The sequence below is a fragment of the Drosophila suzukii genome, chromosome 2R (assembly GCF_043229965.1).
Source record: "Drosophila suzukii chromosome 2R, CBGP_Dsuzu_IsoJpt1.0, whole genome shotgun sequence".
Classification (NCBI taxonomy): domain Eukaryota; kingdom Metazoa; phylum Arthropoda; class Insecta; order Diptera; family Drosophilidae; genus Drosophila; species Drosophila suzukii.
Window position 1 is genome coordinate 16,334,357 of NC_092081.1, and position 26,275 is coordinate 16,360,631.

The following is a 26,275-nucleotide window of genomic DNA, read 5'->3' on the forward strand; positions in this document are numbered from 1 at the left end:
AACGTGGCAGCAGAGACAAAGGGCGGTGGAATCGGAGGAATCGGAGGATCCTGCTGCATGGATGGAGACATCCATGGCCAAACTATTTGATTACCAATTGCTGCTGGGGCAAAGTGGGAGTGCCTGGGATATCTGATGATGGCTTTTAATTGCCGCATCCATTTCAAAGGAGCGCTAATGCTGCAAGTTGCTCGCTGTAAAAGGAGAAAGAAAATGGCAGTTGGAAAAGCGAAACATAGAACAGAGTCCGAGTGGAACAATATGCTTAAGGGTACTCAGAGTAATAGTACTTAACCTCTTTAAAATAAAAAGAAATAGTGCAAATGGCCTTATTTCTCTTTGACAGTAGACAGCAAATGGTACATTTATAGGGAGATGAAGTCATTGTAAACATTAATCATTCAAATTAAATATTTTACGAAATCCATTAAGAGATTTATTATAGTAAATTAACCCTTATTATAAATCTATCTGCTATACCAAAAATAACAAGTCAATTCCACATATAACACCTCAAAAAACTTATAGAAAAGTCCAGGAATCCTTGACACCTCTTTAAATTTAAAAGAAACAGGAAAATAGCTATATATTCCATTGACAGTAAACAACAAATTGTACATTTCTATGGAGATTAAGTCTTTATAAATATTACTCACTAAAATTTAAAGATTTAATGAAATTTATCAAGAGACTTGTTATAGAAATTTAAAACATTTTCATAAATCTAGCTGGCATACCAAAAATACCAAGTCAATTCCTCATATAACACCACAAAAAACTTATAGAAAAATCCAGGAATCCTTCACACCAAAGATAAAAGATCTTAAAGCGTGGACTGCATCGCGCCTGACCTTCTTGAAATTTAATCAATCAACTTAAGTTCCCGGATTTCTATTTCCAAATTGCTTTCTGAGCCACGAAATCGATTAAGAACTCGACCAAGAAAGTTTGCCAGCCACTATCTCTCCAAAATCAGACTAGTCCGAAAAGTCTATTTTCTTGTCCATAAATTTGTAATTCGTATTTCCCAGTTCCAGCCACAAAAACTTTGGGGGAAAACAAACTTGCAAGTGGCAGGAGCTTCCAGCTAGCGACGAATCGATAAAAAGAAATGACTGGCAGAAAGTGTAAATAGAACTATTTGACCCTGGACAACATCATAAATGTGTCAGGCGAAGACCAAAAACAATTTGTCAGCAGGGGACGGGACTGGGTTAACATATAATAATATTATGTCGTGCCTCGAACGAAAGTCCCCGCACCCAGAACCCGAAAATCGCCTTGGCCAGCCCAACTTTAATCAATAAATTGTACTATTATTAAACCCACGCTCCAAATCGCCTGCAGTCCTTTGCTGCATGTTGGATGTTGTATGTTGTATGTTGTACGCTGGTGGCCCGCAAATATTTGTGAGCTGCTTGTGGCAGACTCGTAACGATGCTCCCAAAATATGAGTTTGGGTCCAACAAGGACGTATTTGCCGGGCCCACAGGCGAAGATGCCCGTGGAACCCAAAGTCGGGCACATGCGGGTGTTCCAGCCACGTCCACATCTTGGCCGGAATGTGTGTGTTTGCCCGGGATCCTCCTTTGGCATCGTTACGCTAACAAGCTGCAGCTGCAGCCCGAAAACACTCAGCGAACAAGCCCTGAAATTTAGAAACTTCCTTCAGTTTACCATCGCACTTAAAAGAGTTTCTTTTAATGAGCGTCTTTAGCCAGACGAAAATTTTTAGTGGGCTAGAATACTCTCCGTTTCGATAGAGTTTTTTGCTTTTAAAAAAAGAGTGTAGTTTCTTTAATTTTTATTAGGATAGAACGTGTTTTTTCTTTGAAAGCTTTAAAATAAAATTGGTATTTTATACACCAAATTTATTTTATAAGAACTTTTTTATGTCGAACGTGACAAGCAATTTCAAGGCCACCTCTCGAAAAAATGCTTGATAACACCAGTTTACAAAAAAAAATTGATGAAATACGCCTTTCAGGAAACCTTTGTTTTCCGGTAAGATACATCTCCCTGATTAAGAAAAAAGCACTTAAAATTTTTTCTATGGTACCAATTTTTTTTAAAGTGTAAAAAACGTTTTTTGCACTTTTTTATTTTATAACTTGAGTTGTGATAAACCGAATTCGGTCATTAAGGACTCATTTTACAGGTAATAGAATGCCCTTTAACTTTCTTATACACATCATTAAGTTCCATTCATTAGTTCAAAAGCTACACTTCGTCAAAGTTGAAAAATTTGGAAAAAAATCAAAAACGCTGGCATAAATGGCTTCTTTAAAAATACACGCGTAAAAACCGAAATTAGTTTTATGTTTTTTTCTTGATGGCTGAACCATAACGGAGAATATGCGCCATAGATCACGACAATCCGTTGGTAAATCGATTTTTAACAGATTTTTAAACGTATATACCCAAGTTCATTATTCGGGAGCAGCGGCCGTTAAACGTTATTTTAAATTTTCAGTGTTGGGGAACGTAAGAATTTGGTGCAAGTTGTTATGCATAACGTCAGTTTCCTTGCTAAAAATATATGAAAATGATTTCCTCGTAACTGCAATCGCATACTCTTTAGCTTGCCCAGCGCTATAGCAAAGAAACTGACGTTATGCATAACAACTTGCACCAAATTCTTACGTTCCCCAACACTGAAAATTTAAAATAACGTTTAACGGCCGCTGCTCCCGAATAATGAACTTGGGTATATACGTTTAAAAATCTGTTAAAAATCGATTTACCAACGGATTGTCGTGATCTATGGCGCATATTCTCCGTTATGGTTCAGCCATCAAGAAAAAAACATAAAACTAATTTCGGTTTTTACGCGTGTATTTTTAAAGAAGCCATTTATGCCAGCGTTTTTGATTTTTTTCCAAATTTTTCAACTTTGACGAAGTGTAGCTTTTGAACTAATGAATGGAACTTAATGATGTGTATAAGAAAGTTAAAGGGCATTCTATTACCTGTAAAATGAGTCCTTAATGACCGAATTCGGTTTATCGCAACTCGAGTTAGAAAATAAAAAAGTGCTAAAAACGTTTTTTACACTTTAAAAAAAATTGGTACCATAGAAAAAATTTTAAGTGCCCTTTTCTTAATCAGGGAGATGTATCTTACCGGAAAACAAAGGTTTCCTGAAAGGCGTATTTCATCAATTTTCTTTTGTAAACTGGTGTAATCTTTTTCCAACAGGAAAGCCAAATAAAATAAGTGTGCTTTTAAATTGTCTTCTCAAAAAAATTAACGGATACGAGTTGTTATATTTGGTTCTTTTATACAAAAAAGATTTTGAATTTTTCCGAAATGTGACTCATAAGTGATATATTTCGTGATTAGTTGAGGGTTAGGTACTTTTTTCATAAATGTTCAGTTTTTGGGTAGGGACCTTAAGTTGTTTTAATATTTCCCATGGCAAATGCCCTATTTTCTTTTAGTGTAAAGACCCTGTGATCCTTTTCCGCACATTCTGCTCCCTTGAATGGGGCCAAAAGACGAGCACAATGTATGAAGGATGCCAGCGAGTCCTTGCTAGCAATTTGCCGGTGCCGGGGCGTCGGGGCTGAAGCCGGTGTGTCCTGGCCGCTTGCTTAATTTTACATCAAATTTATAACTGACTTATTGGCACTTGGCACTGGGATTATGCCTTCCAGGCCAGCACCCACCGACTGCACTTGCACTGCGGAGGAGTTGAGAGCTCCAGCAGCCATTACGTATACGCAGTGTGTGCCTGTGTGTGCCTGTGCGGATGACAGGGAATAGGGAAAGTTTTTGCTACGCCGGCGGGGGCCAAGTTGGGAAACCAGAGAGATCAGGTAGTCGGAAATTCAGATAGTGTGGCTGGGGAGAGTGGGTGAAAGCAGCAGCTGAGCCGGAGAGCCCCAGACCAAAAATACTTCATTTATGCAATTTGCAATATTGGCAACTCAGCAACACGAGTGGGCGCATCGCATCCCCTGGATCCTCAATCCCCCGAATCCCCGAATCCCCGATTCACCGCTGGCAGCTGTCGTCGGTTTCGTTCTCGCTTTTTTATCAAAAGCAATTTTGCACTTTCTTTGGCTTGGCCTTTTAATAAATTCCGCCAAGCTTTGCATTTTCAGCAGTTTTTCCCGGCAGCATTTCCCCGCCCGGCTATTCCACAGCCACCACCTCGTTTTTTCAGCTGCTCTTTGTGCTGATTTTAACACTTTTCGAAATTTCCGAGTAGGCCACGAAATTGGCAGAGGGCAAAGGGCACAGGAACAGTAAAACAGGCCCAGCCAACGAACTGTATCCGGGTTGAGTTTTGGCAGCAGCATCTTCTTCTCCTGTCTCACCTTCATTTTTTGCTCTGGCATTTTAATGAAAATTTAAATAATTGAAAACCATGTTGCAAGTGCGACAGGCGGCGGAGTCCGCTGATAGTGTTGCATATTAATGAGAGCATCTTTCGTTCGCCAAACGCTTAAAGGGCTCTCGGTTAAAGCGATTTGGCAGGTGACCAAAAGGTGAGGTGTTTTTCCTGGGCTTTCCCGATTTCCCCGGCAGCTCCTTGGCTGCAGCTTGCACAGCGTTTGACAATGACAAATGATTACTTTTATGGCCGCGACCCCGCCGGCTGAACGGGCACAGGCATTAAAAGTTTCTACACTTGGTCGAACAGACACCCCGGGCTGGTATTCAGGAACACGGAAAGAAACCCATGGTCAATATCATTTCAACCTTTAGGATTGCTTTACTTCCTTAAAAAAGGTATATATCTGAACAAGGAAAATGATTTGTGATGGCTAGGAAATATGCAATTTGTATATTACTATTCATAGTTGCCTTCAAAACAGTGCTATTTCCCAAAAAAAAAAATGAATTTGAAAAAGAAATAATTTTCTAATGGTTTTAAATATGCAAGTATGAAACCGTTTTAAATCAGATAATAAAATATACTTTGTAATGATTATTATATGCATAATATACATATATTGTATGCATTTTAAGTAGTTCCTTCTTCAGTTCCTTTCAAAATAGTATTATTTTGTCAAAAAAGATTGAATTATAATGAGAAATTTAATTTTTGATAGATTAAAAATATGATATATAAATAATACCAATTGTATTTCAAACCATTCAACTTTGTATCAAACATGACAAATATGTATGAGCAATTTTGCATCCTAGAGTAAATCTGTTACATAGATATATTTCAAATATTAAATGATACGCAGAAAAAAAATTTTAGCTGCTAAAATATTTATTTATTTTATATCATTAGCATTAACAAATCTCGTCTATAATATGATATGTTTTTAAACTTGAAGATGGCTTACCATTAAAGTAATATGCCCTCATACCATTTCGCAAGCACTTAAAGTACATTTACTTAATGGTTGGATATTAATGAGATGCTAACCGCGTTTCCATAATATTATCCTAAGTAACAGAATGCCAGAGATAGGATTTCAAAGATCATCTAGCATTTTCCCCTGTGCAGGGTTCCAGGTAAACAGGCAGGCGGAATCAGGAGGATGCCGGCGTTATAAGCAAGGTGCGACATCCCCTGAATAAGTGTGTGTGCTGGTGGAGCTAAGGCTTTGGCTTACGTCCTGACAGGAAGTGGTCTCGGCTACTTACCACGCAGTCGGGTCCAACACTTGCCTCTATTTATACAGACAGGTCCCGACTGCCTCCCACCATCACCATAGGGCACTACTTCTTCTATCCGGCCGTGTCCTGTTTACCAAACGAATTAAATTGTTCGCCTCAAGTGTATTTTGTGTTTTGACGCACCAACATGGGGCAACAACTGTGATTGTTGTTTGTTGTTTGCCGCCAGGGCCTCCAGGCTCCGAATTTGTTAATCTGTGCCACTCAATCAGCGAAAGCTGCGGGGCGGAGCTGGGTGCCAGCCATTTTTGCTCCTTGCCAACACACTAATTATGCACGTGTCGGGATACAGTGGGGATAAACCGAAAATAAGTGGAGCACAAGTCGAACTTGATTTATAGGCAAGGATATTAAAGGCACTGATATTTTTCGGTTAAACAATTGTGAACAGCGCCTAATGTTGTATATACCAAACCTCCCTGTATTAGTGTAGCATAAGTCGCTTTTAATAATGTTACCAGAGTCTGAAAATATAAAGTAGTCGAGATAGAGTCGTACTCCAGAGCAGAACACTTTTACTTATAATTTCTATATGTAATAATATATCCAACACAACTATCCTAAATAAAACCTACACCACTCAAAGCTACCCTTCTCACAATGCTAATGAAATTAGTTACTTTTTATTTTTTCTTTGCTGGATTAGTTATACAAATTTAATATTTCAAATTGGAACTAATTGTTAAATAAATTAAATAAGTATAAGCATTGCTTGTGCAAAAGAGAATACTTACTTTGTTTATTTGCTTACTTTACTAGCCAGCTTTTCGAATTTCGCTAACCCAGATTCATTTTGAAAGCCGCTTTCCATTACTGGTCACAAGCATTTAAATCCTGCAATTTATCTGTGCTTTTTTAATGGGCTTTCAATAAACTTAACGAATATATTTAAGTCGCATTTAATCCAACTAAAGGCCATGGTAGTGACGTGGCACGTCTCTATCTCTGTCAGAAATTGTGCTTATTAAGTTTCCCCGTCGATTGGCATTCACCTGGGTCGCTTTTCCTAGTCCGCCCACCTGGGCGCCTATATGATTAACGACTGCATTCGCACACACACGCTGGCAGTGAGACAAATGTGACGAGCATTTGACATCAATTATCGCGCCTGGTTTTAGCCAAAGCTATGGCCGTACCCCCCACGTCCACCTCTATATATCCACATGGAGGGGTATACTTAGTACGTGAGCCGGGGCCATCGATTTTCATCCGTGAAGTTGGCTTAGGCCTGTCATTGAGTAACGCGACTCGTGTGCAGGCAGGCAGGAAGCTCGCAACACGAGCCAAGGCCAAGTTAATTGATTTTTTATTAGCAACCAACCCGGGCTAACCAAACACTCGGTATACACACACACAGCCCACCCACCTGGAGGCCGCCACAGTTGAAGTTCTGTAGCTCGAAATTCCATAAATCGAAGCCCTGTAGGTCATGCGAGCTCAAGGGTCGATATGTATGCATTGGAAATTCCCAAAGTCCTTTTAACTGAATGCCAAACATGTTACAAAGGGATTTACAATTTTGCAGAAGAAAATTTTAAAAAGGTAATAAACAAGCCAGAGGAAAACCTCAATAATTCTAATAACCATTGGTTTCTGTACAGTTTCCAATAATTTCTTAAATCGCACAAGCTTTACGTACAGTCATTTTCAATACTTCCATAAACGATTGATTTTGTTTGCAGATAGTGGTTTCGGTTATGGAATTGCGACTGTGTTTGGAGTGGGAAAGTGACAGGGCTTTTCGTTTTGATGAAAAACCACAACGAGATAAAAAATGGACAATTTTTAATTTGAGTTGCGGAAATATTTTGATTTCCTTTCTGGTGGCGCACAAAAAACGTGGGAAATTCGCCTGGCACATATGCTGGTTGGATGGGATTTGAGGAATGTGGCAGGTGTGTGTGTGTGTGCACTGGCTTGTCCCGCTTGTCGCAAATATTTTCCGCTCCATTTCCCGCAGATGAAAAAGGAGGAGTGGGCGGACCAGGAAAAGTCCCGCTCCTGTGGAGCAAAAAAAAACCACAGCGGGCGGCACTTTGTCAGTGCAATAAAAGTTTGCGTGTGAATTGTGCTGCCCAGAAGACAGAAACGGAGAGTTTCCAGATGCCGGCGGCTTAATCAGCTAGGAAAGGAGTCAGCGGGTGGGAAAAACCAGGGGGAAGCAGGGGGAATGGACTCTACGGGGCCTTGGGAAAAGCATGCACTTTAAATTATGCATATAATTCGCCCGCTCGCCCCACCAAGTAATTAAGTAGATAGCAGCCAATGTGGGCCCTCACTGCGTATACGTGATACGTACATAATGTACATTTGCATATACGCTGCTTATGGGTGTGAGCCAGCCTCAAATGAGTATTTACGAGTGTGTGTTGGCGGCGTTTTAATTAGAAATTCATGCGCCTAGTTGAGCAGCCCCAGTAAACTTTTGTAAGCCCCGCTTGACTGCCTCACTTGACTTAAAAAGCGCCTTGTAAAAAGAGTTTTACCCCCTCCCCAATTTCCTAGTTGCTCTTGTTTTCCCCTTTTTTTTTTTTGCATATTGATTGATAAGCAGCCCGGTAGGAGGCGAAAATATACTCCGAATTTCGGAGGCAACCTTTGATAAATCGCTTTTGGGCCTGACACGTCCTGCCCATTTATCAGCAGGCCAATAAAAACAGATTCGATAGATTGGCAAGGTCAGAGTGGTGATTCATTTTGCACATTCCGCATGCAAATTGAATTAAAGCAATCTTAATTACATCGGAGTGAATTAAGCTGTGCTCAGGAAACCGAACCGAAACTTTTCTCAACCGCAAAGCAGACGGACCCTGACAGGGCGAACAGAACGAACAGGACGCACAGCCCGAACCCGACGAGCACGTGGCCGGTACTACTCTTCTAGGGGCTTCGGGAGTAAGCCGAGTATGTCATTTTATTGAATCAAAAACCACTCAGCTATTGAAAATCAATTTGTGCTGCAACAGCTGCGGAAGTCAGTCACATTCACAGGATATTTCCCACACGATGGGGGCCGCACACCCATCCCCATTCTCCGCCCCTACACTTGCAATAATAATAAAAGTACATAAAAAGCGGAACTCAGCATTCCCATTTGCAACAAGCATCATTCTGAGGTGTGTGGCCTGATCAGCAGTCGTCGCACATAACGCCTTTTAAAGCATTTCAAAATCGAGTTAAGGGGACAAGGACGGCCATCCTGAAAAGGGGCAGTGCCAGTGGGTTTCATTCATCTGTTTGTATGCAAAATGATGCGGCAGGGCCACTGAAAATTGATGGCAGTCACGTATAAGGTGAGAGCAGGCAAACGGAAAAACCCCAGCACAGGTGGAAAACTCGATGGGAATTTTACACGGCGCTCTCTCGTTTTGTTTTCAGCAATAAAAATAAAGTGTAAAAAGGGACAGGGGGCAGCAAATGCAAATTACATTCGGAGGTGGCAAGGATGTGAGGATGCAAGTGTCATTACAGGAAGAATCAGAGGGCATTTCACGCAGCTTAACCGACGCCCTTGGGGATTTTTCCCCACGCCCCCTGCTCACCCGGCTTAATGAAAGCCCTCTTTTTGGGCCCTCTTATTTTCGGTAAGAGCAGCTTAGGGAGCTGGTCGTAAAACAAAATGGGGCATGGCTCACGCACTACCCGGGAATAAGAGGTTCTGAGAAATGGCTAAGGATACCTGGCCTCCAAATTCCAGCACGGGAAAAAAAAGCCGATTAAGCTTATCGGCCAAACCAGCTCGAGTTGCAATGTGTGTGGCCAAAGCAAACAGCATTCTGCAATTTTAATTGCGGCCAATAAATTTCACATCAGTCAGATTTCCACACAGACTCAGGAATGCGCCTTTTGCATATTTATTAAGTGCTGGCAGGACGGCACGAATTGCGGTTAACCCGGCCGCAGGACACTGGACAAATGGACAACTGGACGCAGGACGAGCGACCGAAAACCGGACAGGTTTGACTTGCCTCTGTCATCCGACGGCATTCAATCCTTGCTCTCTCAATCGCAGTGGCATTTGTTATGGTTGCAATGGGTAGCCTGCTGCGGCTGTTGTTGATTGTCAAATGCAAACTGTGCCGCCTCAGAATCTGTGACTCCTTCCATATCCAGCAGATGGAGATATATTGGGTATACGGGTTTCTTTTGATTTCAATCTAAGTGATAATGGGCTTAAAACTCGAAAAACATTCCAAAAATTCTGTGAATTTCTGACTAAATTTGTAAAAGGTCTTACAAAATGTTAGATGATTATATTTATATCATCATTACTAGCAAAATATCAAAATGTAATACCAAAATTTACTAACAGACCTTTAAAACCAATATTGTCCCGTAAAGTATGCAACATATTTTAAACTGTCTTAATAGAACTTAGTTTGATTTTACCTCTTAAAGAATTTCGGTTTAATAAGCTAGAACAAATTTCAAGAATTTCTTCAATATCAGGATATCAATACGGATGTAGTTATATCATTGCTTCTATAGGAAGTGTCCTTGAATATTCCAAAGTAATTCTCATATTACCAACAGTTACATCCCTTGAACTATGCAGCATTTTTTTTACCAGATTTACTTTATCTATCTGATGTATTTGGGCTTAATAATTACCTGGTTCAAGATTTATACAAAATTAGACAAATAACCAAAAATAACCTTTGATAACCCTTAAGGTACCAGGTATCTTTTAGTCGCTCAAAGGATTTCAGTATCCTTTCAGCTGTTGTGAGTGTCACTTGCTGTTGCAAATGACACAAGCAATTTGGTCCGGCAGTTAATGAAAATTGAAAAGTGTTCGTTCGCATTACGCATACGCCAAGGGGTCCACAGAGCCCTGTGTGTCCTGTGAGTCCTGTGAGCCCTGTGCTGCTGCACTGCGTCCTGAATTGGATCGATGGGGCATATGCATTGTGAGAGTGAGGTGGTTGCATAATCGCTGCTCCACATTGCGCGCTGCACTGATCACACAGACGCGCACCAACACAATGACGCAGCAGGAGCTGCAACAAGCAAACCCATTAGAAGTTGCAACAGTTTTACAGACCCCCTCCAGCATCCCTCGCCTCTCCGTCCATGTCCTGTTTTTGTGTCGAGTCATTTTTGCGCTGAGAAGCACTCACTAAAACAAATAAACACTTTGCGCATTGTTTCGTTTTGACAAATGCGTGTAATTTACGGAAATGTTGTGTTTGTCCATCCACCTTCCCCTATTCCAGCCATCTAGCTATCTAGCTGTCTGGCTACATATTCAGCTACATTCTGGCTACATCCCCGTGCTCCCGGTGGGCCAAATTGTCTTGGGCATGTTTGCAGAGCTCTTGGACTCCTTGGCCAGACTCTACACAACGGCAATTAGTTGGAGCCGGGAAAAAGTGGGTGGAATACCCACCCATCCATGACCAATCCCCCCACAACCCCTGCCCACACATTTACACTTACTCTAGATTACAAAGGCTGCAGCGGGCTAGAAAAATATAGGTTAAAACTGAATGTTCGCTGCTTTTGCCAACCAGCCAGCCATCCAGCCATCCAACCATCCAGCTGCTCATCAAAGTGGCAATAAAATATGCTTTCATATTGCCAGTGCTCGAATGGGCCATCGTGGGCCAATTGAAATGCTTATTACAGGGAGGAGTATCTGGCATCGGGCTGTGGTTAAGCAGATCAGGCATGGAATCACAAAGGATCCGGTTCCTTTTGTCCAGCCAGCGCGCTTTGTTGCGGCCTTAATGAGGAAATTTCCATTGGCCGGGCAAAAGCGAGCTGGCCAGCTCGGCCGAGTTGGCAATTTACGATACCTTTGTGGTTTCAATCTAGCAATGGGCAACATAATTAAAAATTGTGACAGCCATAAATTTTGTTTTGGGTTCCTCCTCCGAGACGAGAGATGGCGATAGCAGATAATTAAAGTGGCCGGAAAAGCGGGGAGAAAAGCTGGCAGCTTGTAGGTACACTACTTTCCTTCCACTTTGGGAAGTAGCTTAAAAAGCCAAGTGAAATCAATTAGGTCGCAATTTATGTCACACAGAAAGGGGGGCGGGGGGGGATTGGGTTGGTTTGGTTTACAGATGGCAGCACTTTAAGCCTTTTTAGTCCTGGCCAAGGCAACATTTGATTTCAGTCTAGCTGAGCTGCAGCAGCTGCTCCTGATTGCACTGGGGGATGCCCACATCTCACATCCCTGGGACGGGAGGTTCCCAAAGCAGTACGCCCCCATCTACGCCCCTGTCCATTTGGCAGCTGGCTGCGGGCTTTGACGTCCCCTTTTTGGATGGGACTTGGCCTGTTGTAAAGTGTCAAAACGTGTACTTGTCGCTGGCAGAATGTGCTGCTGCTGCCGCTGCTGCTGCAGCTCCTTTAATTTGAATTTTATGCACTGCATGCATAAATTTATGGCCCCCGGAAACGCCCCCAAAATGGCGACGACAATGACAAAGGCAACATGACAGGCACATGTCCATTATGGCCAGACGCTTTGGCCGCCACTCAGGCGTCCTTCGCATCCTTGCCGCTCCCCCATTTAAATGTGCTGGTTGCCACAGACGTCAAGAAAAGAGCACTCCCTTCCAGACTGGGCCGCTTATCTTGGCCACGTCCTTAATCCTTGGCCCGTCCGCCTGCATAGTGGGCCATATCGCCGCTAACCGTATTTCCATTTCCGTTTCCGGCCTGTGGCTCCGCAATTGCGTGCAAATTAATTACTCATTAAATATGGGCTCTTTGAGCTGTGTGAAAAAATTAATTTTTAATTGCAATCGCTGTGAGTGAATTAATTTGTATCAGCGAATCCTTCGCCATCACCAAATGGCCTTCCGCCGAATTGCATCCTTTGTTGTCGGTGGCGTCGATACATTGATTTTGATATCGTGCTGCACCATATGGCAGCCTTAATATCCTGCCTGTCAGCTATCCGCCCAGTCACCCACTGCCACCACCCATGGAACACCCATTTACCACCCATTCACCACCCACCTGACCTCGCCCCAACTTCTGTCGGGCTGTCAAAGTGCTAAAAATAACATGTCGAAAACGAGGGGGACTTTCGTTGGAAAAACAACGAGGAAAACCTGCCGAAATCAGAAACCGAGAATCGCGCCAAGCGAAGCGAACTGCATCGAACGCGTTCTGCTGCATTATAAATACCGCAATTGCATTGAGTGCAATGATTTTTAACTTGTTTTGACGTTCTGACAACATGAAATCACCTCTGTCTCCCGGAATTCGGTGCGAAAAGAGGGAATATTTCGGAGATGTTGCGATTGCCGAAACCAAAAAGTTAATGGGATTGGCTGACAGTCTGGAAACTAAGGTTTGTTCGGGATATATGAAAGAGCAAAGGTGTTGTGTGGCCATCTAGTTTCAAGATTTATTTATACGAATAGCCATTAAATAATACTTTAAATCAAAACGACAAAATCATTCATTTTAAATCTGGCCTCTTGTGGCAAATAATTTATGGATACAAAGCTTCAGCACAAAGCATACATCTTTCCATACACAATTTATGAGCCATATTTCACCTTGGTTTAATTAATAACACTATTTAAGCGTTATAAGATAGAAGTTATAAGGAAATATGGTGAATATTTGACATAAATATTTTTTCCATCCGGAACAACCTGTTAGTAATCCCCTATTTGCTATTTCGTGCGGTTAAAAAGCAAATTAAGTGCACTGCAAAGCTCATCTAATTATGCAACGCTCGTGACAGATAGCAACCAAACAGGCTGCAACATGATAGCAACAAGGATGGCAAGGACAACTGGGCTTACTAAACTGTGACCTCATGTCACACGTGGTTTTAATTATTGTTGCAGGATGTGTGTGCGAGTGTGCGTGTGTAAGTGCGACCAACCGAGCCTTGCAACTTGTGTGCGACTGTGTGTGTGCTTGGGCCGGGCGTAATTACATTTTGTGGCATTCGGCAGAGTGTTGATTATTAATTAAAATGGCTTTATTCAACGCCTGGCAGCAGACACAAATGCGTTGCCCATCATAGCATCAGTTAAATATTTAAGCATTCCTTTGCCTAAATACTGTCCTCGTAATCACGGCTCCATTATGGGATAACGAGTGTTTAGAAAAATACACCGAAAGAAAGAGGGAGTTGGGATTACTTAAGAAATACTAGGATTTTCACTTGGATAACAATAGAAAATGTTACGAGATTTTTACTTAATATATATTTACTTATATCGCTTGCAATTCAGTAATGCTATGAACATAATATCGATTGGGGTAAGCCAATACCTTTTATAAAAAGATAATACTTAAATATTTTGAGTTACATTTGAAATGAACCTACATCGCTACTCTTCTATAAATACTACAAATACAATATCGATTGGGGTAGACAAACTCCTTTTAGTTAAAGAAAATGTTTAAAAATGTTGAGTTAGGTTATAAATATACTCATATCGCTTGTAATTCAGATTTGTTATGAAAATAATATGAATTGAAGTAAACAAATGTGGGATTGGTTTTTCTGGTTTAAATGAAAAGTCCCACTAGTTGTAATTTTATTATAATAGGTTTATAGTTTTATTTAAATGAAATAGTGATAAGTAATTCTGATTATAGTTTTGGGTATTTAATAGGGATTTTAACAGCGTTTTTGATTATTACTCCCGTCGTTCTTTTACTTCGTTTAAAATTCACGTCTTTCGTCTTCGTCTCTCTCGTTCTAAGTCGTTGTACCAGACTTCCTTTTTCACCACGCCGATAATTAGTAGTGCTGTTCATCTGTGGTGGGTTCGGTTGACAAGGATGCCAGACCTATTCCCACAACTCGGCCATCCTTCTAAACATTCGTCCCGAATGTATCGTCGTCGTCCTCGGAGGATATATTCATCCATGGCTTCATATACTCAGCGCAAGAGGTAGTGTATCTTGGTCCGTCCGTAGTTAGCGATTCCTTTACAACATCATAAGTGTCTTTCGGCTTGACTTTTGTAACGCGGTAGGGACCCAAGTACTTAGGCTTTAGCTTAAGTCCACCACCAAGTTGCGTGCGTTTGATAGCGACAATATCGCCAACTTTGTATGTTGCTGCTGGTCTACGTCTGAGGTTGTATGAGTGCTTGTTTTCATTCTGCATAACCAGGATCTGTTGCTTTGCGGCTTTGCGGATCTCGTCTCGGTTGTCCTGAAACATTTGTACCAACTCTTGCTCAATCATTTCCTTCAACAGGACGTCTGTTTTAGTACGCATCTTGATGCCTACAAGAAGTTCGAATGGAGTTGTCTGTGTACTTCTGCAGTACGTCGAATTAATTGTCTGCTGCACCTGGTTTACGAACTTATACCACTTGCTGGGATCATCTAATGAGAGTTTGGACAGTACGGATACAATTGTGGCGTTGAGGCGTTCGACTTGACCGTTTGCTCTCGGAACTCCAGTGGTTACTGCGTGAAGTTCAATGCCCTCGTCCTCACAATACTTCTTGAACTCGTCTGAAGTGAACGCTGTGCCTCGATCGGATATTATTTGAACAGGATTTCCAAATATTGCGCTTTGAGCCTCTAGTCTACTGATGACGTCCTTGGAGGATGTTGATTTCGTAGGATATAGCCAACAAAATTTGGTGAATCCGTCAATGACAGCAAGAATGTGCTTGTACGCCTTGTGAGTTGATTCGAGAGGTCCCAAAAAATCGATGTGGAATGTTTGAAGCGGCTCCGCTTCCTTGGGCAATGGGTGCAACTCTCCTTCTTTTTTCCCAAGTTTGCGGTTGGATACGATACACGGAATGCAGCATTTAATCTGTCTTTGGATCTTGTCTTCAAGTTTAGGAATGTAATATTTCTTTCCGATGATTTCTTTGGTTTTCTTTACAGAAAAATGTCCTTTTTCATGAGCCTGTCGAATGATTTCACGTTGAAGGATCGGTGGTACAACAATAAGCTCGTCGTCGTTCAGTAATTTGTACAGCAAACCAGATCGTAAAAAGAAATTGTTGTGGATAGATTTTTCAGCAAGGATGTCTATTATGGCTTTTAATTCCTCGTCCTGCGATTGAACACACTTCAATTTGCTGTGCAAACTATCGTCAGAGATCATCATTACAGGGTAACGGCTTAGAGCATCAGCATGGCGTATGCGAGTGCCTGATCTGTGTTCGACTTCAAAGTCAAACTCCTGAAGTTCGAGGATCCAACGAGCGACTCTAGTGCACACTTCTCTTTTCTCAATCGTCTTCGTGAAAGCATTGCAATCGCTGATCAGCTTGAAATGCATACCCAACAGGTATATTCGGAATTTTCGGAAAGCTTCTACCACTGCAAGGATCTCCAACTCGTAGCTAGAAAACTTTCTTTCTGCGTCTGTAGTTTTCTTACTCATGTAGTAGACTGGATGGATCTGGTTATCCTTAGGAGATTTTTGGAGTAATACTGCCCCAAAACCATCAATCGAAGCATCTGTATGAAGTTCTGTTTCGTGCTGTGGATGAAAAATTTTGAGCACAGGTTTTTGGGTAATCAAACTCTTAAGCTTGTTAAAAGCGTCAATCTCTCTGTCAGAAAAACAAAACTTGGCGTCGTGCTTCATAAGATCGGTCAAAGGTTTGGCAATGATTGAAAAGCTCAGTATGAATTTGCGAAAATATCCAACCAGACCCAGAAAGCTTTGTAATTGCTTCTGGTTTGTCGGGAGAGGAAACTTCGTCACAGCTTTCGTCTTGTCGTCTGAGATGCTGATCGATTGGTTTTCAATACAATGACCTAGAACCTCGATTTTCTTTTTTAGGAAGCAGCATTTCTTTAGGTTGATAACTAAACCATACTCCTCACAACGTTTGACGACTGTCTTGAGATTGGCTACTGCTTCGCCTTCGTCTGCAGCTGGGACTATGATATCGTCGACGTAGGGAATCGCAATACCAGAACGGGTCAAGTCTCGGAAAATGGCGTTAACGTGTCTTTGAAATACGCCTGGAGAATTCGTGAGGCCAAAAGGGACTTTCAGGAACTGGTACTGGCCATTGTGAGTTACAAAGGATGTGAACTTGCGGCTTTCTTCATCGACATTAACGTGGAAAAATCCGTTTTTGAGGTCCAGCGTGCTGAATACATGGGCATCTTGCAGACGGTCTAATTGGTCTTCGATCAAGGGAAGGGGAAACATATCTCGTACTATTACCTTGTTAATTCTTCTATAGTCAATGCAGAGTCGAGGAGTGTTATCGCGTTTCTTTACCAGGACGACCGGACTGCTGTACTCGGACTCAGAATGCTCGATGATTCCGTCCTTTAGCCATTGTTCGATTTGATCGTCTATAATGCACCGCTCGGAAAACGCGAATCTACGCGGGCGCGAATGTACGGGAGTGTCGTCTTTTAAAACGATACGCATTGAAACGTTTGTTGTTTTTGTACTCGTCGGGTTATAGTTCTTAATCAGATCGTAAACTTCGCGTTTTGCCTCAGTTGTTGCACTCTCGTCAATGTTTATGTTTAAATTTTCGGCGCTTTCGACGTTGATTTTCATTAGCGCACCTAATTCACTTTCGGCATGCTTTTCCTGGCTTTGTATTTTTATTCCGTCACGATTAATTATTATTTCAGCGTTGTTACAAAATTCTGCACCTAAAACAACTTGCACGTCTAGAAAGTCAGATGAGACAACAAGAAAATTTTCTTCAAACACTTGATCGTCAACTTCGAATTCTTCTTTAAAAGAACCGAATGGTTTTACACGGTTGTTGTTCCCGAAACCGACAAGGAAAATGTTTACAGCACTCAGTTTTGGCTTGTTCAGGCTTACGTACGTTGTTTCACTTACAATATTGTATTTGCTGCCAGTGTCAATAAGGGCTGTGTACTTGTTGCTTTTCATATAAATCTCTTTACACATCGAAAGTTTGTCATCGCATACTTTGCGCGTATTTTTCGGAGTTTCAACCGTTTCTATCTTGCCTGTGGGGCAGTCCTTCGATATGTGTCCAAAATTGTTACAGTTAAAGCACTTACGACCACTGTTTCGATTGGGGCACTGATTTGATGTATGGCCACCGGCACCACAGTTAAAGCAATGTACCTTTCTTTGCATTGACACTTCCTTATGACACGCACTTTCTTTACCTATCGGGTATTTCGACTTGTCTTCGTAATTTTTAGGCTTTCCGGATTTTTCGCGAATTTTCTCGTAGCACTTCAATTTTTCCTTGAACTCTTTCAAGTCTTTGGCATTGTACAAGATCGATTTGTTAACACTTAAATCATTGATGCCATCAATCACATATTGCATAAGTGCACAGTTGTCTACACTGCCACGAGAAGCGATTTCTTTCATTTTCAGGAGATATTCTTGAACACTTTCATTGTTTTTGATTTTTCTTTCGGATAGCAACTTATGTAATTGAGCACTATTTACTTCGGCTTTGAACTCTTTGATCAACGCGTTTTTTAACATTTGCCAATTTTTGATACCACGCTCACTCATAATAAAGACTTTAGCGAGACCTTTTAGAGAACGTTTCGCGAAAATGAGTTTTTGCAGGTCATCCCAATACATAATGGAAGCCATGTCCTCGAAATCAGAAATCCAAACCTCTACTGCAAGGGTGTCATCTCCACTGAACGGACGAATAGAGTCTTCTACATCGCGGAAGTTAACAGAAAAACGCGGCGAATTCACAGCGAAACTTTGTACAGAGGCGTAATCGTTATTGTTGGACGCCACTGTGCCAGCCCGTGCCTTGTTTAGTTTTTTCTGCTTCTCCGTATTGCTTCGCACAGAGCGAAACTCGTCGTCGTCACCGTTAGAACTTTTCTCGTCGTTATCTTCGTCATTCTCTTCTCGTTCGTCTATCTCATCATCTTCGGAGTCCCCTTCATCTGCATCTTCCAGCAGTTTTCCTGCGCGCAAATTGCGGAAAATGTGTAGCATGAGATCACTTTTGTCGTGTTGCAAGCCCAAAATGTTGCAAATTATGGCAAGGTCGCTGTTTGACAAATTTTGCGCAACGTAAGACACCTTCTGGTTGAAAAGATCATCAGTTTCCAAAAAGTCAAACCCGTCGAAACCCCGTAGTCGCTTTCGGTTATGCCGATCGCCGTCATTTTCGTATACAAACTTGTGCAGCAGGTCAACGTTTTTCTTTTTTTCAGATTTTAGCGCCTGTAAAACGGAATCAAAATCAGCTAGACTGGACATGTTTGCAGAAACAGTTCTTGGAATTGTTCGCTCGTACTCGTTGCTCTTCTTTACACTCGTATTCGTCGTTTTCACTCGCGTTCTCTACCCGTCGTTTATATACACATACGCGTCGTTATATATGTATATGGCAGATCACAGTGGTGGTTGTAGCGTCGTTTACACACACTCGTACGTCGTTTTTTAAGTTTTTCCTCGGTTTCCACAGTTTTTGTCGTTCTAGATCTTTTCTTAGGCACACTTTTCGTCGTTTTACTTTTCACTTTTCACGTAGGTTGAGCCCCCATATTTGTGGGATTGGTTTTTCTGGTTTAAATGAAAAGTCCCACTAGTTGTAATTTTATTATAATAGGTTTATAGTTTTATTTAAATGAAATAGTGATAAGTAATTCTGATTATAGTTTTGGGTATTTAATAGGGATTTTAACAGCGTTTTTGATTATTACTCCCGTCGTTCTTTTACTTCGTTTAAAATTCACGTCTTTCGTCTTCGTCTCTCTCGTTCTAAGTCGTTGTACCAGACTTCCTTTTTCACCACGCCGATAATTAGTAGTGCTGTTCATCTGTGGTGGGTTCGGTTGACAAGGATGCCAGACCTATTCCCACACAAATATCTTTTATTTAAAGAAAATGCTTAAATGTTTTGAGTTCAGTTATAAATCTACTCATATCGCTAGTATTTTACAAGTATTATGATGGTATTCATATTGGTATTCGATTGGGATGCAAATATCTTTTAGACCTACGATAACTTTTTCGCTCTGCATGTAATGTGTGCATGTGGCACAAACTGAAATCAAAATGGTTTGCAAATAGCTGCAGACAAAGTTGCAACGGAATGCAACGAGTTGCGAGTGTTAATGGCCTGTAATTAAACTGCAACGTGAGACGTTTAAGTGGAAATTGCATTTTGGCTAATGCACTTTCTCCCCCTTTTCAAACCCCTTCTCACTCCCCTTCTCCACCTTCCATGTGTTTTGCAGAAGGATCTGTTCGTGAGCAAAGTTGAGCCGACGTCGCCGCGAAACGAACGCAAATTCTCCGCTGCCACAGCGCCATCGATGAAAACAAAGTGGCTGAAAGCATTTAAGAGCCTAAAGCCTGCTGGTTCTGGTTCAGCACAACAAGCAGATAGGTGAGTAAGGCACTATATTTACCATCCAAACCCCCTTGCTTTTTTTTTTGTTGCCCACACCACCCATATTCCCGCCGTTACACAACATTATCGGGCATAGAGAGCAGGGCCCATTAAGTCGAATACAAACCGCAGCAGAGTGTCTAGAACTATGGAAAGGGTGGAGCAGATGGAGAAACCCATCCAGATACAAAATGAAATAGTGCTGCAAATACCAGTGGAGGGCGGACAAAATCGGGAGCGGGGCCGCCCGCACATTAATATGACTAAAAGCTTGTGGAAAACGCGAAAAATTATTCAGGCATTCGGGCAACCAAGCATCCAAGGGTAGAAGACCCTCACCCTCCAACCTCCACCCTCCATTCCCATCCGCAATAAAATAAACTAGAATGCTCTGAAGGAATCCGTAATATTTGCACAATCCGGATTATGCAATGCAATGCAGCAATTGCACTCGCAATTTACAAGATAATTCCGTTCAGGTGCATCCACCATAGTTTAAGCTAAGCTAAGTTATACTTGCCATAATAATAATCTCTCCACTTCTTCTCTATACAAATTTACGTATATATTACCATCTCCATTCGAACACTAAATGCATTCAATATGCTTTGCCCAACCAAAAAAAAAATACAATGTCTCGATATATAATCGATATATAATCGCGAACTATCAGCCAACCACCCCGACAAAATCAAATGTACCACGCTGTATCAACCGTATTGACTTTGAGGTAACCGAAATTCACCAAGAACCACAACAAAACCCAATCACCCAGCATCTAACTATAGTCTAATTTAGTCCCAATCCACATAACCGTGTACAGACGTACTATAATATATAGCATATACCATATAATCGATACGAAAGGTTGCTGTAATGTTGCACGCAAATGTAGAATTAGCTGAGAAAATAAACCCCGCTTGGATCCCGAATACCGAACAACCGGCTAATTGGTTTTAAATAACGCATCAACTGCAGCACACAACACTGTTTTATTTGCCTATGTTTGTGAATCGATTTAAATTTCAATTTAACACGTACTCAGAGCACATTTAATTTGTCTTCGGGCGCCGTAAATGCCGTAAATGCCACCTGCGCCCAATCGAGTGTCATCAATCAATGGTGTGGATGCAATTAAGGCTTTGGTAAAAATATAGTAAAATGGCAAAATCCATGGCTAGTGCAACTGGCCCAAAGACAATGCAGTTTCTGGAACTGGTCCAAGTGCAGTAACAAAGTTTTCCCCATTCGATAACTACGGATAAATGTGTCGCTATATGTCCGTCCGTCTGGCTTCTGTTTTTTTTTTGTGTTCCATATGTTCCGGACAAGTTTCCGGCTGCTCCCCCAGTAAATTCCACTCGGCGCCATTCGAGCATTGAAAAATATGCGAAAAATTGAAAAACTATAAATTCTGCAGCCTTTTCCACCCACATGGACTAGGGGAACTGCAAACGTTGCAGTTGCAGCATCCAGTGGCAACAATACTTAATTCCGTGCCGGCAGCCTGCCCTGCCAATGATGATAAATCGGAAAATGGGAAAATCTTCTCGGCTTAGTGAATGCCCATTGGCCATTGGGTGTGGAAACGAAAGTGGAAAGTGGAAGGGGGTGCTTAAGTGGGCTCTATCTCTTCAAACTTCATTTCGAAATATTCGCCACTCTTGAGGCACAAATGCACACGGCATAAATACCACTCGTATATATATTTGCAAACGTGACAAGAAAATCGCAGCTAAAAGTTCGCCTGTGTTATATTGCAAAAGTTTTGAACTGGAATTACGGAAAGCCCGAAACTAAACCACAGTCGTTGCTCCCTCGAAAAAAAAGCTAGGCAGTTACTCATTACGCTCTGCTTTTTATGGTTTATATTTCTGTTTTTATTTTTCCTATTTTCGTGCATATAATCCCAGACCAATGAAAGTTTTAAGTTGCATACAAACCAACTAATGAATATGTTATGGAAATTATTATAATTAAACCATTACTCATGCTGCCCATACAAACGCAAAGTATTTCCGTTTTGTTTTTAGCATTTTGCCATAGCTGCACCCCAAAATCAACCACACACAAACTTGTCCAAATAACCAGTGTACCTATTATTAATTAAACCGAGTCCCGCTAAACACCCAACTTGATAATCCCTTTAAGTATACCAATTAATCGTAATTACCCCAGTATAAACCAGCTGAATGCTGTGCATACCAATTGTACACACCTGTAAATTGTACATGGCCTAGATAATTGACACCTCGGGTATTATTTGTTAGCTAAGTCTATCAGTTAGTTTGATCAATATTTAGTTTAAGAATTTACAAATATATTTTTTATCTATAAAATGTCATCGTGTCAGTGTTCATTTGTAGCTGCCAATCACAATGTTGCACTTTCTCCTGGGGCCGCCACGCCCTTCACCGAATATAAAGTGGCCCAGAAATCTGGGAATTTTTGTATACTCTACGCATTTGCAACAAACAACTTTATAAATATTGTGCCAATGTGCTCAACTGAATGTATTTGTTTATCTGTGTGCATAAGCCACTTACAAACAATCAAGGCCTCTGAGCCCGGTTCTGCCTCAACAATTGCCCCATTGTGAGGCAAGTAGAGTCGAGTCTGGTCGAGTCCTTCTGCCACTGCCACCTCGCTTCAACATTCGCTGCTTTTTGAGGTTCTTTTTTGCTGGCAAATAAAACAAAAACAAAAGTGCCACGGGGGCAGGAAGCGAGGAGGAAGCCCTTGCAAATTGGCTGTATCTCTCTGTATAAATATGAAACGAAATTGCTGAAATGATTTCGATGCGCACACAATATAAATAACACAATAATTTGCATAAGCACTGTGGATTGAGAGATCTGGCCAAAGCACGAGATCACGAGATTGTAAAATACTGGGGGCAGTGATTAATCGACCAATTTCCTGTAAATCCAATTAGGTTGAGTACGCACACTGTGTGTTTATTTTAAATACAATTCTTTTTAATGCGTTTCTTGTCCAAACATGTACGCACCATCGCCCTGATTAATGTGCATTGTCCTGCGTCCTGTGTCCAGTGTCCGGTGTCCTTTTTGTCCATTGTCCACACGCCATTGTTCATTCGCCATTGTTTGCCGTTGTCACTGTGCACATAGCGTATAGATATACAAAAACATAAAGTAGCATAAGAGCAGCCTTCAAATGCAATGTATGTTCGCAGATTTATGAACATATGTTTAGCCATTTGGGCCGCTTTCGGCCAATTGGCGTTTTGGGTTTTTGGGGGCCTGAGGGAAAAGTGCAACATTTTCTCCAACTCCACCCCATTTAGCGGTCCACCCACTAACACCGCCCCTTCGTCTCCCTCACAGGCGCAATGGAGCCTCCAGCACAGCCTCCGAACCGCTGCGTCCCAACCTGGATGGCAGCCACCACCTGCAGGAGTACACCTACAAGAAGATAACGGCCTGCGACGTCTGCTCCCAGATCCTGAGAGGTGGGTGTGCCCAAAGTCCTTGGGTTATCTAGCTCTCTGGTTAAAAAGGGGCTGGCTATCTTTGCCAAGCAGATGTTAAGGGGTGCAAAAAGAGAGGAGGACTTTTTAAGTACAAAGTATACCTACACAGAGAGAATCATTCAAGTACATTGTTCTTGAATTGAGAACATTCGTTCTTAAAAACCGCCTAAGTACATTTTGGTGTCAATGTTCTCAATATTAGAACAAAATAGTGATAAGAGAAAAGTTAAATTGAGTTTATCTAACAACTTTTTGATAAGTCAGTAGTGTATGACTGGACTAATAGTTTATTTGTTGAGATGTACAATATAAGTACCGCCAATTCAATTTGATTCGAGAAAATTAAAAATATATTCAACTTCAGAAATGTTGTTCTATTTTTAAGAACATTTTTAACTCAGATGATTTTCTCTGTGTACATTCATTAACTGGGGACTTAAATACAAAATTGGTATGAATTTGTATAATTTCTGTATACATCATAGTGTTTTTTTCACTTTAGCAAATTTTAAAATCTTTATGCTTTCACTAGCACTTTAAACAAATAAAAACTATTAGTATTGGTATTACATTTTTTTCGGCTGTAAAAAATTCATGTATAGCTACAGGGCCCTAAACTAAAACTGAATAACATTGTTCATACTAGGGTTTTTGGCTTACATGCATACCAAAATTAATTAAATGGAGATTGTTAGGGGTTCATGAATTGAAATTGGCATACAAATATCTTTACTGTTTTGCATTTTTTATTTAAATTTAAACTTAGCAAACGCTAAAAAATGTCAATTTCATTATGGAGCTTGTTACATTTGTAACATCGTTACAAGATAGAATCTGTTTAAATCAGGAAAGCATAACAAGCTATAAAAATAATAAATAAATGGAGCTTGTAATGCGCGCTTTGGGAACTATAAAACTCGTGGTAGTAAGGGATTTTTATTTAAATTCATTTCGACAATATTTTATTTAACCTGTTAGAATCAAGGGTCTTCTAAAACTAAGCCTAAGTATAGCCGTCACTATGATTTTAATGGGTACTCTGGGTAGTGTACAGTGGGTGCCCTCGACTGTGGCACTTCTAATCCTTATAAGCAACATTCTCAACCCCTCCGCTTTTATTTAAATTTAAACTAAATAAACATTAAAATATGTAAATTTCATTAGGAAGCTTCTTACATTAAGATTGGGTCATTTTATATTAGGAAAGCATAACAAGCTATAGAAACGATAAATAAATGGAGTTTGTAATGGGCACTTTGGGAATGCAAAATTCGTGGTAATAAGGAATTTTTATTTCAACTCATTTATAGGTAGACAATATTTTAGTTCACCTGTTAGAATCAAGGGTCTTCCAAAACCAAGCCTAGGTATAGCCGTCACAACGATTTTAATGGGTACTCTGGGTAGTGTGCAGTGGGTGCCCTCGACTGTGGCACTTCTAATCCCTATAGACAACATTCTCAACCCCTCCGCTTGCAGGCCACACACGCCAGGGATTGCGGTGCCGCATCTGCAAGCTGAACGCCCATGGAGACTGCGCCCCCAATCTGCCGCGCTGCCAGCCGAAGCAGAAGCTGCTGCGCCGCCAGAAGAGCACCTCGGAGCTGGAGAATCGCGTTGATATCGAGGAAGAAAGTGAGTATCTGGCACGCACCTGCATCACAGAGCCATGGCCCCAGAAAACAGAAACAGAAACAGAACCAGAAACATACAGCTTAAAACAGAAACAGAAACAGGCTAAACACATTCGCATACTAACCGCTTAAGGCTGGCTAACGAGTTGCATGGGAAATGCGATGTGCTGGCAGGCGAAATTCCCCAACAATTTGTTCGACTGGCCGTGCCCGAACCGTGTTTGCAACGAGGCATTACCATGTCCTGCTGCAGGACCCACCTTGAAAAGCCTCTGCCGGAGCCTCTGCTCCACATTCCACTTTCAACTTTCCACTTTCCACTTACCTATCCACTTGCCACATTTTGTTTGCCGCTCGGCAAACATTTATTGATTCGGCCAAAAGAGAATGCCAAGTGGGAGTGGCTGGTACTGTTTGGTATCAGTTGATTTCACAATGGATTTATGGCACTCGTGGGGCATACAGATTGTGGCACTTGTGATTTGTGTCGCAATTCTCCAGACCTCAGCGAGCAAGAACCTTAGCAATTTCCCTGGCTCCCTCGGTTATCCACACAAGCACCACACAACCACACAACCACACATACGCATTGTGAAATATCCTTGGAGTTCCGCAGAAGATGACTACGATGGTATCCTGCTCAGTGAACTGTAAACAATTGTCAGGAGGAAAATAGAATCTGTTGCATACCTTGCGGGTGTGCGACTGTGCCATTTATGCTGCTCATCTATCTATCAACCACACACAAATTCCAAATTGCCGACTCTCGACATTTATTTGATTAAATCAATATGCAAACCTCTTACCTCCCCCCCCCCCAAAAAAAAAAAAACAAAAACCACACTGAAACAATACATAGCCTCGCCACAGGAGTCGCTTGTTGCAGCTGCAGCAGATCAGGCGGACGATCCCAATCTGAATTCCAATCTGAATCCGAATGCGAATGCGAATCCGAATCCGAGCGCAAATCAGTTGAATGTGCCAAATGCGAAGTTCCGTCAAAAGACGCCCTTCATGCATCGCATTGCGCAACTAGGTATTTCCCGATTTAGTATGTGCCACAAACGTACATCCAACATCTATTTCAATATATTATAAATACTCGTATAGTATGCGCCAGATACTCGATTGAAATGCGCTTGACCTTTTGATTTTATTTTCGTATTTTGTGTTTGACTGTTGCGCTTTGACCCACTTAATTAGCGAGATAT

At 41.4% G+C, this 26,275-nt stretch overlaps 1 protein-coding gene across 1 annotated transcript in view; it reads left to right on the forward strand.

Annotated features, from left to right (window-relative positions):
* LOC108017946 (SH3 and cysteine-rich domain-containing protein) overlaps nt 1-26,275 on the forward strand; it is a 70,152-nt gene that overhangs the window by 29,875 nt on the left and 14,002 nt on the right. The window contains 4 exon segments of the mRNA XM_036814056.3: nt 19,783-19,934; nt 20,611-20,667; nt 23,285-23,409; nt 24,910-25,065. Coding sequence (XP_036669951.3) covers nt 19,783-19,934; nt 20,611-20,667; nt 23,285-23,409; nt 24,910-25,065 — 490 coding nt within the window.